At 43.5% G+C, this 17,223-nt stretch overlaps 2 protein-coding genes across 8 annotated transcripts in view; one reads left to right on the top strand and one right to left on the bottom strand.

Annotated features, from left to right (window-relative positions):
* Positions 1-6,502: 6,502 nt before the first annotated feature.
* DTX3L (deltex E3 ubiquitin ligase 3L) lies at positions 6,503-15,624 on the bottom strand. 2 transcript variants are annotated; one of them, XM_032406671.1, is made up of 5 exons: positions 15,344-15,624; positions 13,858-14,069; positions 10,415-11,965; positions 9,739-9,956; positions 6,503-6,687 (listed from the first exon to the last, which is right to left on the bottom strand). In XM_032406671.1, the coding sequence occupies exons 1-5, from the start codon at positions 15,525-15,527 to the stop codon at positions 6,618-6,620; spliced, it is 2,235 nt and encodes a 744-aa protein (XP_032262562.1). In that variant the 5' UTR covers positions 15,528-15,624; the 3' UTR covers positions 6,503-6,617. The 2 variants fall into 2 exon arrangements, with proteins under 2 accessions (XP_032262562.1, XP_032262563.1); XM_032406672.1 differs by having other exon boundaries at positions 13,858-13,995; positions 15,344-15,418.
* Positions 15,625-15,638: 14 nt separating this feature from the next.
* Positions 15,639-17,223, top strand: part of PARP9 (poly(ADP-ribose) polymerase family member 9) — a 29,055-nt gene continuing 27,470 nt past the window's right edge. For 2 of the 6 annotated variants that reach the window (XM_032406666.1, XM_032406665.1), the window contains exon 1: positions 15,876-16,759. The gene's annotated coding sequence lies outside the window, so the exon portion shown is untranslated. Of the gene's footprint in view, positions 15,685-15,875; positions 16,760-17,223 lie in introns of those variants that run through there. The other 4 variants (XM_032406667.1, XM_032406668.1, XM_032406669.1 and 1 more) reach the window with 4 other exon arrangements.

Raw genomic sequence — 17,223 nt, 5'->3', positions numbered from 1 at the left:
GGCCCCACCCAACGGGCTCGTGCCTTTTCTTTCACTTTCTTTTCTCTGAAAATTACTGCCTACGTTGTGGTTTTATGGTCTGAAACAGCGCCTCAAGATTATATCACCCATTTGGGACAGACGTTGCTGTCAGACAAATTCTGGGTCCAAATTCTGGGCTCTGCGATTCATCAGGTGTGTAACCCCAGTAATTAAATCTGTGCAGTGGGTTTAGCTACTTCATATTATGATGGGGATTAAAGGAGGCAAAGTCTGAAATACTCTTCGGATTTCTGTCTGTCACAAAAGCAAAGTGGCAGTAAAGGCGAACTTTTGAAAAGGAGTTTGGGCAACCTGTATACTCAAAGTGGGTAATTGAAGAGAGTTTAATAAAGGAATTACCTTTATAGGTGGAAGCAAACGATTAAGGGAAACCACTGAGAAATGGCGCAGCAGCCTCCCCGTCCCCTTACCGCGTAGGCTGAAGGGGCAGGGGAGGACTTTGTACTGAGCCTGACACCTGAAGGCAAGTTCAGCAGCACTTTGCTCCAAAGGCCAATACTCCCGGTTGGAAAGGAATATGAGGTTTTTCAGGAAGGTCGGCCACGTGGGGAGAAGGCAGACTCTTGTCCAAAACCCAACTTAGAGGTTTCTTTTCTTTTTTTTAAGATTTTATTTATTTATTTGACAGAGAGAGACACAGCAAGAGAGGGAACACAAGCAGGGGGAGTGGGAGAGGGAGAAGCAGGCTTCCCGCGGAGCAGGGAGCCCCATGTGGGGCTCGATCCCAGGACTCTGGGACCATGACCTGAGCTGAAGGCAGACGCTTAAGGACTGAGCCACCCAGGCGCCCCTAGAGGTTTCTTTTTAAAGAAAATTAAGGGGGCGCCTGGGTGGCTCAGATGGTTAACTCAGCAGGGAGCCTGCTTCTCCCTCTCCCTCTACTGCTCCCCCTGCTTGTGCTCTCTCGCTTTCTCTGTCATAAATAAATAAAATCTTTAAAAGAAAAAAAAATTAGGGCAATTAATCGGTAAAAAGGGGAGCACAGTGGCCCGTAACTCTTCTTGATTCCGTGCAGACTCAGTGGCACCAGCTACCAACGTGCTGCTATCACTGTGCTGGGACGTTGTGTATTGGTGCGTGGTTGAGGGGGGGTGGGCTGTGCAAGTGTGTTTGGTTCTAGGTCTTTCTAGAAAACAGTGCATGATAGATACACAAAAGAAGGTTTAGTTAATCAATCAAGTGGCCTAAAAATGCTTGCTAAAACTTAAAGACTACTAAGTTGGCCAGAGGGGCGGAGGCAGCAGCTCCAAACCTGGTAAGAGCCTTTTACCTACAGAAGAGAGCCATTCCAGGGAAGCCATGGCTACTTTCTGGAGACAGCAAGGGAAGTAAGTTCCCCAAATAAGTTCCCACTAGCTCCCCCTACCTTCCTGGTACTTTGCGTTGCTGAACTCAACCAGCAATCAGGTCACAGGATGGAGCTGATGCAGTCCCAAGGCAGTGGATTTTGATATCACATTAATAAAGATATGTATAAAGTATTAGGAACACAAGAAAATAAGAGATTCAAAATTTGAAGACAAGATTGAAGGGAAGTTCCAACAGTAGTGGCATTCGGGTGAGACCTGGAATGAAGAGTAGGACATTTCTAAGTGGAAAATGAGGCAGAGGGGTATTCCCGAGAGGACAGGTAGAGCAAAGGCCAGAAGAAGCGAGGTATAGACGGTGGCTTGGAAAAGTTGATAGTCTGGTGTGAGTGGATCATGGCGGGGCTTGGTGGAGAGAACAGGACATGAGGCGAGCAAAATAGAATGAGAAATCCCTGAGGGCCGTGCTGTGACATTTGAACTTTATATTCTAAGCCAGTGATCCTCAAAGTGTGGTGCCCAGACCAGCAGCATCAACATCACCTGGAACTTACCAGAAATGCAAATTCTGGGGTGCAATCTCACATCTACACAGTTAGAAACTTTGGTGGGGGTGGGTCTTAGCTATCTGTGTTTTATTGATCCCTCTAGTGATTCTGACCCAAGATCCAGTTTGCTGTAGGCATCAGGGAGTTACTGAAGGTATATTTCAGAGGAATGATGAGATCAGAGCTATTGTTTTTCTTTCTTTTTTTAAATATAAGTTTTAGATTTATTTATTTATTTTAGAGAGAGAAAGAGAGCACGAGCAGGAAGGGCAGAGGGAGAGAGAGAGAATCTGAAGCAGCACAGAGCCCAATGCAGGGCTCCATCTCACGACACTGAGACACGATCTGGGCTGAAACCAAGAGTCAGACGTTTAACCGACTGTGCCACCCAGGTGCCCGAGAGCTATTGTTTTTCAAAAGGCAGTTTGAAGTGACTTGAGGAAGGAGGGATGGGGACAGAGAGTCGTTAGACGGTATTTTATTCATTCTGGTGAGAGAACTATGAAGAAGCCAAGTGGGCAGTGAGATTTGAAGTGAAGGAGAGATAAGGCTGGTGATGATGGATATGCGGGGAGCAGGATAGGGAGAAATCAAAGGTGCTACTAAGATGACATTTTAATGTGCTATAAATGTAATAGATTTTACATGGTCTGTTGTTTTCCCAGGAAATAAAACTGAATGTCCTCCTCTATGAAATAAGACATTTAAAATGCTTTCTACAGTCTCTTTCAACACATATGCCAAGCGAATGAACCTACTGAGAGACGTGCTAGATCTTTTCAAGGCTCTCTCTGGCCAGGGTGGTAACCTGCATTGCATTGCATTGCTTCTTAGTTTGCCTGGCTTCCCTTTTTGTTTGTCCTTATCTTCCCTGACCTGGGCTTGCATCTCCGCCCCAAAATTGTTAACAATCGATCTTTGTCTTAAGGCTCTGTGCTTTGGAGGACTCAGGACCCCAATCAGTAGTAAAGGAAATGTGCCCAACTCCCATAGGGAAATCAAAGTAAAAACAGTACTAATCCATAAGATGAGTGTAAGGAAGCCCAACAAAGGTTTGGTTTTTCTCCTAAGGACTGCTTTAGTGCCCTCTGTATTGTGATTTATAATAAATATATATTTGGTCTTCGTCCCTGTTTCTGGCACAGAGCTCCTAAATGCCTTGCAATTTCCTAATGGCTGAGAGTGATAAAGATGTCTTTTGTTAGTGAGATGACCTAAGGATGGTTGCCAGAGGAATCAACTACATGATCGGAGGGTTGGAACTTTCAGTCCCAACCCCTGATCTCGGGGGAGGTGGGGAGGCTGGAGCTTGACTTCAATCACAAATGACTGGAGATTTGATCAATCGTACCTATGTTTTGAAGCCTCCGTAAAATCCCAAAAAAGGACGGGGTTTGAAGAGCTTCCAGGGGAGTGAACAGGTGGAGATTTGGGCATAGTGGTTTGATTGGAGGCCGTGGAAGCTCCATGCCCTTTACCCATATCTTGCCCTATGCATCTCTTCCATCTGGAAATTGATGCGTTATATGCTTTTGTAATAAACCAGTGATGTAATGAGTAAACTGGCTTCCCAAGTTCTGTGAGCCGCTCTAGCAAATTAAGCAAACCCAAGGAGGGGGTTACGGGGAACCAGAGATTTATAGCCATTCAGCCAGAAGCACAGGTAACATCCTACGCTTGCTTTTGGCATCCGAAGTGGAGGGAAATCTTGTGGGGATGCAGCCCCATTAGCGTGTGGAATCTGATGCTATCTCTGGGTAGAGTATGTCAGAATTGAGTTGAATTGTAGGACCCCCAACTGGTGTCAGAGAATTGCTTGGATATATGGAGGGAAAACCCACACATGGGAATTGGATGTAGAAGCTTTCTATCTTTAGAAAAACATCGAATATCTTAATACTGTTTTCAATTCTCTTTTTCCTTCGGAGAGAAGGTACCCTGATTTGCTGGTACCCAGTGAGCCATCTGGGTAATCCAGCACTGATGCTAGAAAGGTGAAAATAAAAACTCTAGGAGCAAGGAGGGGGCAAGTGCAGTTTGATAGGGTATGGCATCCACTTTCTCTAGAAGGAGAGAAGAGATGAAGCCTGTAGCCTACGTTTATCTTGTAGTAACCTATGTGTGAAGGAGAAAAAATACTAAGGAATGTGATTTTCACAGCTGAAATTGCCGGTAGTGAAGTCAATCCTGTTACGTTTTACTGCGATACTACTTAGCAAAGAGCTACACACAAAATCAACTACAGACATCTGCACACATGGTATATTGCTGTACACTGTTGGTGTTGTAGAGAACTCCCAGAATCTCATCCTAAGGGAAGAGAAAGAAGGAGTACGGGGACAACACAGACAATCTGTTCCTGTATGGATGTAACTTTCTTTCTTTTTAAGATTTTATTTATTTCTTTCTTTAAATAATTTATTTGAGAGAGAGCGAGCCAGCAGGGGGTGGGGGGGGAGCAGAGGGAGAGGGACAAGCAGACTCCTTGCTGAGCTTGGAACCCTACTCGGGGCTCCAACCCACGACAGAGAGATCATGACTGAGCCGAAATCAAGAGTCAGACACTTAACTGCAGGGCCCCCCCGGGCGCCCCCAGATATAACTTTATTTAAAGCAGATACAGATGATAATACTTTCCACAGAACGAGAGCAGTAATCCAAAGGCTCACCAACCACTCTCACCATGAAACTTGCCTTTGCACACACACTGCAATCAAGGATCCAGAACTTAGCAGGACCTAGACTGTTGCTTTTTTGAAGCAAATTCAGCTAAAAGATCAGTAGACACAAAATCATAACAGTAAAGAATTTAATGAATCATCAAAAACTAAATGTATAAACTGATTTTTAAAAAAGACCTATCACTTAACTTAAGCTTCCTTAACTCTCTGGACAAAGGAGAAGATTCTGGTTTTTTAAGTTCTTCAAATAGGACCTCCTTGGAAGAAATCTACTTTGAGTACTGTACAGGAATCCATTTCTGAGAGAGACCCAGAATAATGGGAATTCCTCAGCCAGCTCCATGGAGAAATCCCCTGTAGGAGGCAGGGTAGCTCTGGGGTGTGGAAGCTTGGGGCCAGACTATCTTCTTCAAATCCCAGCACTTCTGCTTATAAACTATGTGACCTTTCTCAATGTACTTACCCTCTCTATGCATCAGTTTTCTCGGTTATAAAATGGGGATAGCATTAATAGTATTAATCACAGATATAAAGCTCTTGTCAAGAGGATAAAATAAATACATAATAAATATTAGCTATTACTATCTGATTAACAAATGTATATGTGTGTGTATGTGTATCCTTAGGAAAAGAAAAAGACTTCTTGTTCATCTTCTTTCGAGAGAGGCTGGGACATGGATAACCAGATAATTTACTAGTATAATTTTCTTCAGACTTAGAGAACCATTTAAAAGTACATTTTGACATGCCATATATTCCAAAGAGTAGGCTCAACTTGCCTTGTCTCTTGTCCACAGAGAGTATCATGGAGAGAGATTTTAAGGGAGAAAACAGGACTTGGTGGGACTTTAGTAAAAGAATGGAAAAACTACTATGGTGGGGGCTACACTACTGAGAAAGTGATGGTCTATGGAAACTAAAGTAAGCTTATCTGTTTAACTGGAAACAGGGTATACTTAAAAAGTACGGTAATATCCATAGGAAAAAATGTTCAGAAACATGTAGCATTAGTATGACAGGGAAAATGTACCCCATATGGCAGATTTTAAGAATCAGGAGGGAGCAAGGATCAAATTAGAGGCCTGGTCAAAGCTCAGAGTTCAGAGTTCAGAAGCTAAGTGTTCTGGAGTAAGAAACTCAGTTTTTCCAAATCAGTGGTGAGGTCTCCAGAAATGGCTTCCTAACTCTTGCCTCTGTCAAAGATTTAGGGAACATATATCCCTCTGCTGGGCTATTAGCAACCTGAGTCAGGCAGCAAAAAATTTTTATGAAGCACCAACTGTGTATCAGGCTCTGTATTGTGAAAAATAACAGCCTTACTCCATTTATTACCAAAGGTTGCCCAATCTCTGCTTCTGGCCATTTTTCTGGCCATGAGGGAGGGAGGGGAAATGTGTGTCTCTAATTTTCCATAACCAAAGCCCCATCCCCCCCCCCCCCCCCCCACCCCCCCGCCGTCACACTAGGATTTTACTTTTAGGGTACTTAAGGAGCAAACAAAAAAACAAAAGTCTACCTCAGAGATGGCAATAAAAAGGATCAACTGACAGCTACTATTTCAAATGAAGAACACAGAAGATGATTTCAGACCCACAGCACTCGACCCCTTCCCCCGCACCAAAGATGACCCAAGAATGAGGCACAACACCCACAAAATCACACAAATCTTTGGAGCTTTTATCTTCCATAAAAAGTAATACTCCAGAAATGACAGACTAGCATATTCTTACTCTTACACAGACCACTTCTTGAGATGAAAAAAAATTTTTTAAGATTTATTTATTTATTTATTTGACACAGAGAGAGAGAGAGAGAGAGAGAGAGCACAAGCAGGGGGAGGGGCAGAGGGAGAAGCAAGCTCCCCGCTGAGCAGAGAGCTTGACTCAGTGCCAGGACCCTGGGATCATGACCTGAGCCAAAGGCAGATGCTTAACTGTCTGAGCCACCCACGTGCCTCATTGAGATGAAAAATTTTAAAAGGAGTCTCTTCAACTGTGTTTTTTGAAAGCCTGGCTCAAGACATCCCTCCAGCGGTCTTCTTACTCAATTCCTTTATTTTTCAGCTCCTGTTTGACACGTTTCAGATAACCAGGATCCGGGTAGCCATACCTGCAGAAGGAAAAAGCCCCTTAGCTTCTTCATAAATGCTCTTAAAGAATCTGTGCAGTAGATCCCTGGCATTAATATTCAGTGTTGCAAACATTCAAAAACAATCGTGAAGGCAGATGACTTACAATCACTTGTAAGTGTGCAGATGTGAGCCATTTAGCTGGTAAGTGAGCCTAGCTGTCTGCCCAGGATCTGCCTTCCAATAAGACTTTTTAAAAAATTTTCAGCTCATGGTAAGCAGTGACTCTCCTAAAGTCATACCACACTATATATTATGGAGGGTAATCATATTCTACAGGAGAATTTTCTAATTTGGGAAATTTTCAAAAGTCTCAGGATGCATTCCCTTTTGAATACTAAGGGTCTGAGGCATTCTATTTGAATTTCACAAAGAGCAAGTAAAAAACAATTGGATCACCTATAATACAACTTCCACCACCATTAACTGAGACTTTTCCTAGAGTACTATTGGCCAAGGGAATTTAGAATCTCTATGGACCACTGGGAGGGGAGGGTAAAAGAAAGGGTGATTTCAAAAGAAGGCAAAGTAAATAATATTTCTAGGATCTATCTTCCGAATAGACAGGAAACCCCAAATTAAATCACCTTAGATACCATTCATCCTAGATTCTGAAGTTCCCTCCCTTTAATGCAAAATTTAGTACCTGTGTGACATTTTGTGGTTTGGAAGGTAGAAGATGATAGAACCAATATTTCTGCCTTATGATATTATCATTCCAGACTAGCATCTCTCAAAATACCTTACCCTAATTAATAAATGAATTCAGTAAAGTTGCATGATAAAATTAGTATACACAAATCTGCTGTATTTCTATACACTAATAACAGAGCAGAAAGAGAAATTAAGACAACAATCCCATTTACAATTGCATCAAAAAGAATAAAAGACTTAGGAATAAATTTAACCAAGGAGGTGAAAGACCTGTACTCTAGAATTATAAGACACTGATGAAAGAAATTGAAGATGACACAAACAAATTAAAAAATACACCATGCTCATGGATTGGAAGAATTACTATTGTTAAAATTTCCATACTACCCAGAGCAATCTACAGATTCAATGCAATCCCTCTCAAATTACCAATAGTATTTTTCATAGAACTTCAACACTTAATCCTAAAATTTGTATGGAATCACAAAAGACCCCAAATAGCCAAAGCAATCTTAAGAAAGAACAAAGCTGGTGGTGTCACAATTCCAGATTTCAAGCTATACCACAAAGCTATAGTAATCAAAACTGCATGATACCAGCACAAAAACAAACACATAGATCAATGGAGCAGAATAGAGAGCTCAGAAATAAACCCATACTTATATGGTCAATTCATCTACCAAAAGGAGGCAAGAATATATAATGGGAAAGGCAATCTCTTCAATAAATGTGCTGGGGAAACTGGATAGCTACATGGAAAAGAATAAACTGGACCACTTTCTTAAGCCATACGCAAAAATAAATTCAAAATGGATTAAAGACCTAAATGTAAGGCTTGAAACCAGAAAACTCCTAAAAGAAAACAGGTAGTAATCTCTTGGACATTGGTCTTAGCAACTTTTTTCTGGATGTGCTCCTTGGGCAAGAGAAACAAAAGTAAAAATGAACTATTGGGACTACATCAAACTAAAGAGCTTTTGCAATAAAACAAAAAGGCAATCTACTGAATGGGAGAAGATACTCGCAAATGATAAATCTGATAAGAGGTTAATATCCAAACTATATAAAGAACTCATTATAGCTCAACACCAAAAAAACCCACAAATAACCTGATTTAAAAAAGAGCAGAGGATCTGAATAGACATTTTCCAAAAAAGACATAACAGATGGCCAACAGACACATGAAAAGGTGCCCAATATCATTAATCATCAGGGAAATGCAAATCAAAACCACAATGAGATATCACATCACACTTGTCAGAATGGCTAGTATCAAAAAAACAAGAAAAGGTGTTGGCAAGGATGTGCAAAAAAGGAAGCCCTCATGTATTGTTGGTGGGAATGTGACTGGTGCAGGCACTGTAGAGAACAGTATGGAGGTTCCTCATAAAGTCAAAAACAGAAATACTGTATGATCCAGTAATTCCACTGCTGGGTAATTTACCCAAAGAAAACAAAAACATAGTTCAAAAAGATATATGCACCCTTATGTTTATTGCAGCAGTATTTACAAGAGTCAAGCTATGGAAGCAACCTGAGTGTCTACCTATAGATAAATGGGTTAAGAAGATTACATATCTATTACATATATATGTGTGTATATATATGTGTATTTGTGTATGTGTGTGTGTGTGTATATATATATATATATATAAGGGAAAAATACTAAGCCATAAAAAAGGTTGAAAGCTTGCCATTCGCAACAACATAGATAGACCTAGAAGTTATTATGCTGGGTGAAATAAGTCAGAGAAAGAACTATATCATATGACTTCACTTACATGTGGAATCTAAAATACAAAACACACACACATAGAAACAGTCCCTAAATACAGAGAACAAACTGGTGGTTGCTAGGGGAAAGAGGGCTAGAGTTGGGGGGATAGGCAAAAGAGGTGAAGGGGACTAAAAGATACAAACTTCCAGTTGTAAAATCAATGACAGATGGTAACTATACTTACTGTGGTAAGCACTGGGTAATGTATAGAATTGTCAAATCAACTGTTGTACACCTGAAACTAATATAACATTGTATGTCAACTTTACTTCATGAGTATTTTTTTTTTTAAGATTTTATTTATTTATTTGAGAGAGAGAATGAGACAGAGAGAGAGCATGAGAGGGGGGAGGGTCAGAGGGAGAAGCAGACTCCCTGCTGAGCAGGGAGCCTGATGCGGGACTCGATCCCGGGCCTCCAGGATCATGACCTGAGCCGAAGACAGTCGCCCAACCAACTGAGCCACCCAGGCGCCCGTCAACTTTACTTCAAAAAAATACTTTACTGCTATAAAGTCTCCTTCTAGCCACCTCCTCAAACTGCCATATTTTACAACCTCTAAATCCTGTTTAGCAATCATTATGTTTCAGAAGGTTCTCACATTTGTGGTCCGCCAAAACGGGACGTTTTGTGGTGGATGTCATTCCACGTAATGACATTGGAGACTCCTAGTGCTTGAGAATCCCCCACTGTGAAAATCAGCTTTTGGTCAAAGGCCCTACGAAGCAGTCTCAAAACCTCATTTCCTTCCTCATTATCAGGCAAGTATGCTCTTCGTTGTACTCCAGAGTATTTCTTTCCTGGGTTTGGGTGCTCTTTCTGTACGAAGACAAGAAAGTATCACATGAAAACACTCCCAAGTCTAAATTTTACTACACAGATAGATGTGCTCATTTGCAGACAGAGCAAACCAAAAAAAAAAAAAAAATATATATATATATATATATATATATTAAAGGTTTGCACATATTCCCAATAATTCATATTTCTCCCTTTCCCTAAATTCATGCTGGAAACACTATCCATCTTCTGATTTGCCCCATTCTAACACATAAGCACCACCACTCTTTCTCTCACTTAATAGACACAAAAGATACCTAAGTTATAAGCAAACATTGCTACCTTTATTACTGATATTATTATTATTCCTATTTAAAGCGCTTGCATATGGAAATATACGTGGAAATAATTCCCTGGGATATCCAGCAATCGGCACCATAACAGTCTCTTGCTCTGATAATTCTAGCATACTGGAAAGAATGCTCAGAAACACTTACTGTTTGTATGCCTCCTTTCATGTTATATTCAATCACAATGGAGCCACAGGATTCATAACCTGGAAGTGAGCTACTTAGGACAGTGACAGTCATGGTCCCCTCTGGCTGATTGCCTCTCTGGATACCATAGGAAGTCTGGCACACAGGACAGACCGGCTTATAGGACAAGGCTTGGCTGATACAAGGGGTGCAGAATGCATGCTTGCACTTGGGTAGCACTTGTTTGTTACTAATGCCGTCCATACAGATACTACATACATCCTCTTCCTTGTCCACTCCCGATGCCCCAGAACTGGCAGAGTGCTGGAATGTTGGTGACGTTATTTTTGAATCATTACTATCAATGTCCATGGGTGTTTCTTGGTCCTCATTCCTTTTATCTCCAGCTAACGGGGGCATTCCCACCTTTTTAAAGATACACTGCTTTGCCTTTGCAAGGTGATCTGGCAACCCAGTCAAAGTCACTGACTCTTCATTCAGTACCAAGTGCACATGCGGATGGTTTTCTCTAAAGTCATCAGCCAACTTGGGCTGACGTAAGTGCTTTCTCATTTTGCCCAGAGGTTTCAGTGAAAGAACTTCTCTCATCAGCTGACTTGACACATGTTGATAGGCATCGATGAAACTTGCATAAGCATGGGCAGACAGATCGAATTCTTTGTCCTTAGGTTCAAATAGAATGTGGATTTTCGTAGTGTCTCTCCAAACCTGACATTGAGTATTGTACTTTTTTTCTATCTCTGTCATCTCCTGGAGTAATTCAGCTTTTACAAGCAGATAGTGAGCAGTGTCAACTTCAATTTCATTCATCGTGCATTTGGGAGTCGATATTTTCACAGGTCCCATGACAAGACTTTCAGAGGCTTTTGGGGCAAAAAAATATCCTGCAGCTGAAATGTCATCTTCGGTCCCCAGGAGAGTTAATTCTCCTCCTTTCTCCTTTATAAGGAGCTTTGTAAACCGTTGATTCAATTCTCGTTTGATCTTATTTGCCTGCTCACTGTCTGCGAAAGCAACACATTTCTGCTCCAGAGATGTTACGGTTTTCTGAAATTCACTGACAAAAGCCTCGCTAGCGGCTTTGAGATCACCTGATTGATTGGAGGTGAAGTCTAAATAGACAGTATTCAGAGAACTCTCCTGAATTGTTATTTTTATTTTTACACCAAATCTTCTCTGTATTGAGTCTATTTTATCAGGATAGCTTTTCTGGAAGTATTCAAAGAAAGGCAAAGGAATTTCAAGACGGTTGCTTTTGTCTTCTCTCCTGGTTTTTGGTTCAAAGGGAGAAACACAGCTGTTCTGGTCCTGCTGACGGAGTGGCTCGCTCTCCATTGTCAAAGGGGAAGATTCATGTTTGCGCCCACTTTCCTGGAGTTGCTTATTCAAGAAATGATGTATTTTTTCAATATCTCCAAAGGTACCACACACTTTCTCAATTCCATCATCCCCTTCCATCTTTTTGACCTTGGGGCAGATAGTGGTTATGTGTTCCCTCTGCTCTTTAGAGAACAGGTTACAGTTCAGGTCCGCCGTGACACTAAGAAAGATCTGAAATTTTAAAAGGAACAAATACAAGCTCTCAGACGTCAGCCCTACAGTCTCCTATCAAGACAATTCCTAGAGACCAGAGAAACAACCAGAGGGTGACTTCTTTCAAATCCTTTTTGCAGAGGATGCAGCATGCTACAGCCTAGAGGTTCTCAGCTCTGTCTGCACATTAGAATCACCTGGGGAATTAAAACAAAACAAAAGAAAAACAAACAAACAGAAAAGCCAAGGCCCAGGTACATCTCCAGAGATTCTGTTGTAAATGTCGAGCCTGGGCACGAGCATATTTAAAAAGTGATGTGGACAAAAAGTCTGGATTCTAGAGCCGTCCGCTCTCTCCACTATTGGGGAATGGGGTGGAGGGAAGGCACGTCTGCTTTCTGGGCAAGTTGCTGTGGTTCTCACAAGAGTCTGTGAGCTTCGAGGGGAGCCATAAATCTGAAGAGGATGTATTTTCCTATTTGTTGTTTTTTCTCGTCTTCAGTACCCCCCCCTCCTTTTTTAAACTAAATACCTAACTGCATGCAGTATTGCTAGGCCCTCTAAGTCCTGTCCTTTGGAAGCTCAAATATAGGACAAAATCACCAGATTAAGCTAAAAATGACAGATGCAAACTGAATGTAATATAAAAGCAAGATTTCTATGTTTTGTTCTCCTCAAGGTTTTCACACATGCTCTTTCCTCCGAATGTAACATCCTTCGTCCAGATCTTCCTTCAAATGTTTCCCCAATCCAGCCACCTCTCACACCTCCATCAGGACCACCCAGAGTCCAAGCCACCGTCATCTTGCTCCTGGCCTGCCACCACCCCTCCTAACTGGGCTCTCACCCTGTTCCCACTCTGGCCCCATTCTTACACTCAGTCCTCCACACAGCAGCCAAAGTGAACCTCTAGAAGTATAAACCAGATCACCCCAGTCCCCTGGCTCAAAACCATCGGATGAATCCCCTAAGATGAAGTTAAAATCCAAAGTCCCTACCTTCATCCCCCAAAGACCTGACTTCTGGCTCCCTCTCCCTGTTCCTCGGCTGTCATTCTCTCTCTTCCCTACTGCCTTCTAGCCACAGTGGTCTCCCTCCTTGAAGCCCCGAGGGTTTAGGACAGAAGCTCATGTCTCAGAGCCTTTGCACCTGTGCTTCCCTCTGCCTCAAACATTCTTACCTCACTTAGTAGCTCCCTTACTTCATTCATGTCTCTACTCAAACATTACCTCATTTGAGAGGTTTTCCTTGGTATTTTATTTAAAATAATGGTCTGAAAAAAAAGATGATATGTCACTGTCTATCCCCTCTCCTGTCTTATTCCTCTTCCTAGCACTTATCACCGGCACACATTTTTTACATATCTATTTTTTTTTTTTACTATCATTATCTGTTTCGCTCACTAGAAGGTAAGGTCCCTGAGAGCAGGGTCTATGCTCCTGGCTGTATCCCCAGTTCCTGTGACTGTGCCTGGCACACAACAGGAAGTTGATATTGATTTGCCAAATTACTACATGGCTGGCTCCTTCTCATCACTCAAGTCTCAGGCCAAATGTTACCTCCTCAGAGAAGTTGTCTCTGACTTCTGGTCAGAAGCAGCATCACCTCCTTCCCCTTCCTCACTTTGGCCCTGTCACCCTCTAAGGCAAAACGCTATTCTATTTTCTTCTTAGCACATATCACTGCCTGAAATTGTTTCATTTATTTTGTTTACTTGCTTGTTGTCTTTCTATATACTTCCCCACCCAGCAGGGACCTTGTCTATTGCGTTCATTTCTGTGTCCCAATGCCCAAAAGAGGGCCTGCCTCCTAGCAAGTCATCAGCAAGTGGTGGTTGGATCAATAATGAAAGGTATGGTGACTGGAGTGGAAGGGGTAAGAATATACCCCCCCCTTCTTTCAATCCTTACCTTTTGGAGACAGGAATCCATAACATCAGGAATATATTCTTTGTTTTGATGCTTCTCACCAGACCTCACCCCTTCCTGTAACTGTGGCAACGAAGATGTTCTTGGTCTTGCATTCCTCTCCATTGGATTCTCAGTGGGCTCCAGAAAAATAGTCACAAGTTTGTTGTCAATCATAATCTGATGCTTTTCTTTCTTCAAGACTCCCTCTTTAGCTTCAGTGGAGATATTATAGACACACATACACATGGGAAAGACTTTAAATAAACCTCTTATTCATGCATCTGTACCCTGCCCCGGCAGCTTCCCAAGAAGGCTGCTCCCTGCATCCTGGAATGATGGGTTGATGACAGGGCACTGTGGAGGAACTATTCAAACTCTAACGTGGGCAGCTTATGTTTTTGTTTGTTTTTAAAGATTTTATTTATTTATTTGAGAGAGAGAGAGAGTGAGCATGAGCGGTGGGGAGGGGCAGAGGGAGAAGCAGACTCCCCACTGAGCAAGGAGCCCGATGCGGGGCTCGATCCCAGGACTCGGGGATCATGACCTGAGCCGAAGGCAGACACTTAGCCAATGGAGCCACCCAGGAGCCCCCAGCTTATGTGTTACTGTAGAAATGAAAAGCTCATGATAATGGAATACACTCTTTAAAAGTCACGTTTCTGAAACTGTCTCCGGTTTTCCCATTTCAATGATACGGAATAATACTCATTATATAAATTTAAGTGAAAACAGCAGACATCAAAGGTACAGTCAGAATTTTGTAAATATATGTTGACTGACTGACATTCATAGAAAAAGACTGCAAAGAAATGTGCCATATTGGGCACCTGGGTGGCTCAGTCGTTAAGCGTCTGCCTTCGGCTCAGGTCATGATCCCAGGGTCCTGGGATCGAGCCCGCATCGGGATCCCTGCTCGGCGGGAAGCCTGCTTCTCCCTCTCCCACTCCCCTTGCTTGTGTTCCCTCTCTCGCTGTGTCTCTCTCTCTCAAATAAATAAATAAAATCTTTAAAAAAAAAAAAAAGAAAAAAAAATAAATGTGCCATATTGTTTATCTCCAGGTGGTTTTCTTTTTTCTTTTCCCACTTGGCTATAGTGAGCATATATCACTTTTGTAATTCTCAAAAACAAACCAGTGGAATAATTAAAACATAAAAACGGGGTAGTACCTAAATGACAAGAGTTTCCATACAGGTGTCTGGGGGGAGGGAAAGGTGTCCTTCCCAGAGCGGAGAAATTTGAGCTAGGGTGAGGATACTGGGAAGCATCAACTTTACAATGTGGTCAGACCAGATCACGCACTGGGCACTTCTGGGCTCTATCCTCCCCGTTGGGCTGTGTCTTTAGGCAGCAGCCCCCGGTTCCTGTCCCCATCAGACGGTGCCATACTTTCTCCAGCCATCTCTCCTAGGTCAGCATGAGCAGGGTCTGCCTGGAATCCCGCGGGGCCAGGCTCCTTGGCACCCGCAGCCCCGGCCCGCTGCTCACCTGCCCTTTCCAGGAACTTCACCAGGAAGGTGACCTGGTCCCTGTGGTAGAGGGGCTGGACGGTGCACTCCCCGCCGCCGGACTTCTGGCTCTGGAAGTAGATTTCCAGCTTCCAGCGTGTGTGCGGGCTGGGCTCGGACACCCGCACGAGCAGCGGGGACGGCGGCCGGAGGGTCGAGGCCATGGCTCTGGGCGTCGGGCTCCGGGGGCGGTAGGGCCGAGCTGCGCCCCGCAGTCCTGGGCCGCAAAGTTTCAGTTTCGCTTTCTCCGAAATCCCTCCCCGTGCCAGGCATAGCCGCTCCCCCCTCCTCTCGGGCGCCCTTCCTGCCGCGGCCGGTCCGGTGAGTAGGTTCAGGCCCCGGACCCCCGAGGCGCGCCCGGGGCGGCGGTGGGAGCTGTCGCTGCCGCTTCTCTCCTGCGGGGTCAGGCGGGGTGGGGGGTGGGGGGCGGGCGAGAAGCGGGTTCCCAGGGCCAGGTGTCCCCTGTGAGGGTGGGGACGGCTCAGAGGTTTAAGTCAAATTAAGTTTCTCCTGTGTTTATGATTCCTTTACATTCTCTTCTTGTTACTATTATTTGCAGCGAAAATGTAATTCACATTCTGAATGCAGGTGAAACGTACTCATATTTCTCTTAAACTTTGAATTGGTTCGCCTGCATTATGATAGGGCCACCAGTGACCTCCCTCCAACTCTATCCTTTGGTTAGACTGGCTCTTGGGACTTTCCTTGGTTTGGCTAACGGCACTGACCTGGGTAATGCCCCTGTGTCCTAGGGAAGAAAGATGAGAGGCCCTGCCCTCAGAGGCTGGTAAGGGAAGGTGGACTTGTGAATAAGGAAGCAAAATCTCTTAAGGCCTCCAAGAGTAAGTTTGAAGCAGAATCTTAAAAAGAGTGAGAGGTGGGGAGCGTCTGAGGTGCTAGAAGCCCTGTGGTCTGAAGCAGAGAGGGAGCACTTGGCCTTGAAGGAGATGAGAGGGGACAGAGGAAGGGTCTAGATCAGTGCTGATCAATAGAAATAGAATGGGAGGGGCATATGTCATTTCAAGTGTTTTAGTAGCCATATTTTTAAAAGTTTATGCCCATTGATCAGTTAACATCTGTGTGAAGTGACCTATGTACAAAGATGTTCTTTACAGCCTTTATTACAGTAGCAGAAGATTGGAAACTCCTTAAATGTCCATAAATAGGGGGACCTACAAGTTTAACAGCTTATGGTGCATCTATACAATGGAATGCAAAGAGCAGTGAAAAGAATGAAGAAGCTCTTTACGTGCTAACATGGAAAGATCTCTAGGATACATGACACGAGAAAGCCAAGATGCCCAAGAGTGTGTGAAAGATGCTACCTTGTGTGTAAAAATGCCTCTGGAAGGATACAGGAGAAGCACACGACACTGACTGCATCTGGGAAGGAAAGGTAGTGGGGGAGGGGGGCGTAGGAGGGAGCCTTTCAAGCTTTTCTAAATTTGAACCAGTAAACATTATACCTATTCAAACAATAGGATGTAAAATTGGGTACATCTCAATCCTTAAGAAGAATGTATGGCAAGAGGCTCTGAGGCCCAGAAATGAAATGGTGTCAGTGGGAAGGGAGGATAGGGGCATATTTGAAAGTGATTTAGGGGACTCCTGGGTGGCTCAATCAGTTAAGCTCTCGACACTTGATCTCAGCTCAGGGAGAGTTGAAAATTGAGGATCAGGAGAAGCATAGCCTAGAGATATGTATGGGAGTCATATTTGCAGCTGGTGAGTTGGAGCTTTGACCTGGGTGGGGCTCCAAGCTGAGCGTGGCCACTGCTTAGGAGTCTCTCTCTCCTCTCTCCCTCTTCCTATGCCCCTCCCCCCCCCCCCCCCCCCCCCCCCCCCGGCCCCCCCCCCCCC

The sequence above is a fragment of the Phoca vitulina genome, unplaced genomic scaffold, assembly GCF_004348235.1.
Source record: "Phoca vitulina isolate PV1807 unplaced genomic scaffold, GSC_HSeal_1.0 scaffold8, whole genome shotgun sequence".
Classification (NCBI taxonomy): domain Eukaryota; kingdom Metazoa; phylum Chordata; class Mammalia; order Carnivora; family Phocidae; genus Phoca; species Phoca vitulina.
This window is presented reverse-complemented; position numbering and strand designations above follow the sequence as displayed.

Coding starts and splice junctions, on each gene's coding strand:
- DTX3L (XM_032406671.1), bottom strand. CDS start 15,527: ATGGCCTCGACCCTCCGGCCGCCGTCCCCGCTGCTCGTGCGGGTGTCC. Junction 14,070..15,343: donor GAAGTTCCTGGAAAGGGCAG/GTGAGCAGCGGG, acceptor TCTCCACTGAAG/CTAAAGAGGGAGTCTTGAAG. Junction 11,966..13,857: donor TGGATTCCTGTCTCCAAAAG/GTAAGGATTGAA, acceptor TTAAAATTTCAG/ATCTTTCTTAGTGTCACGGC.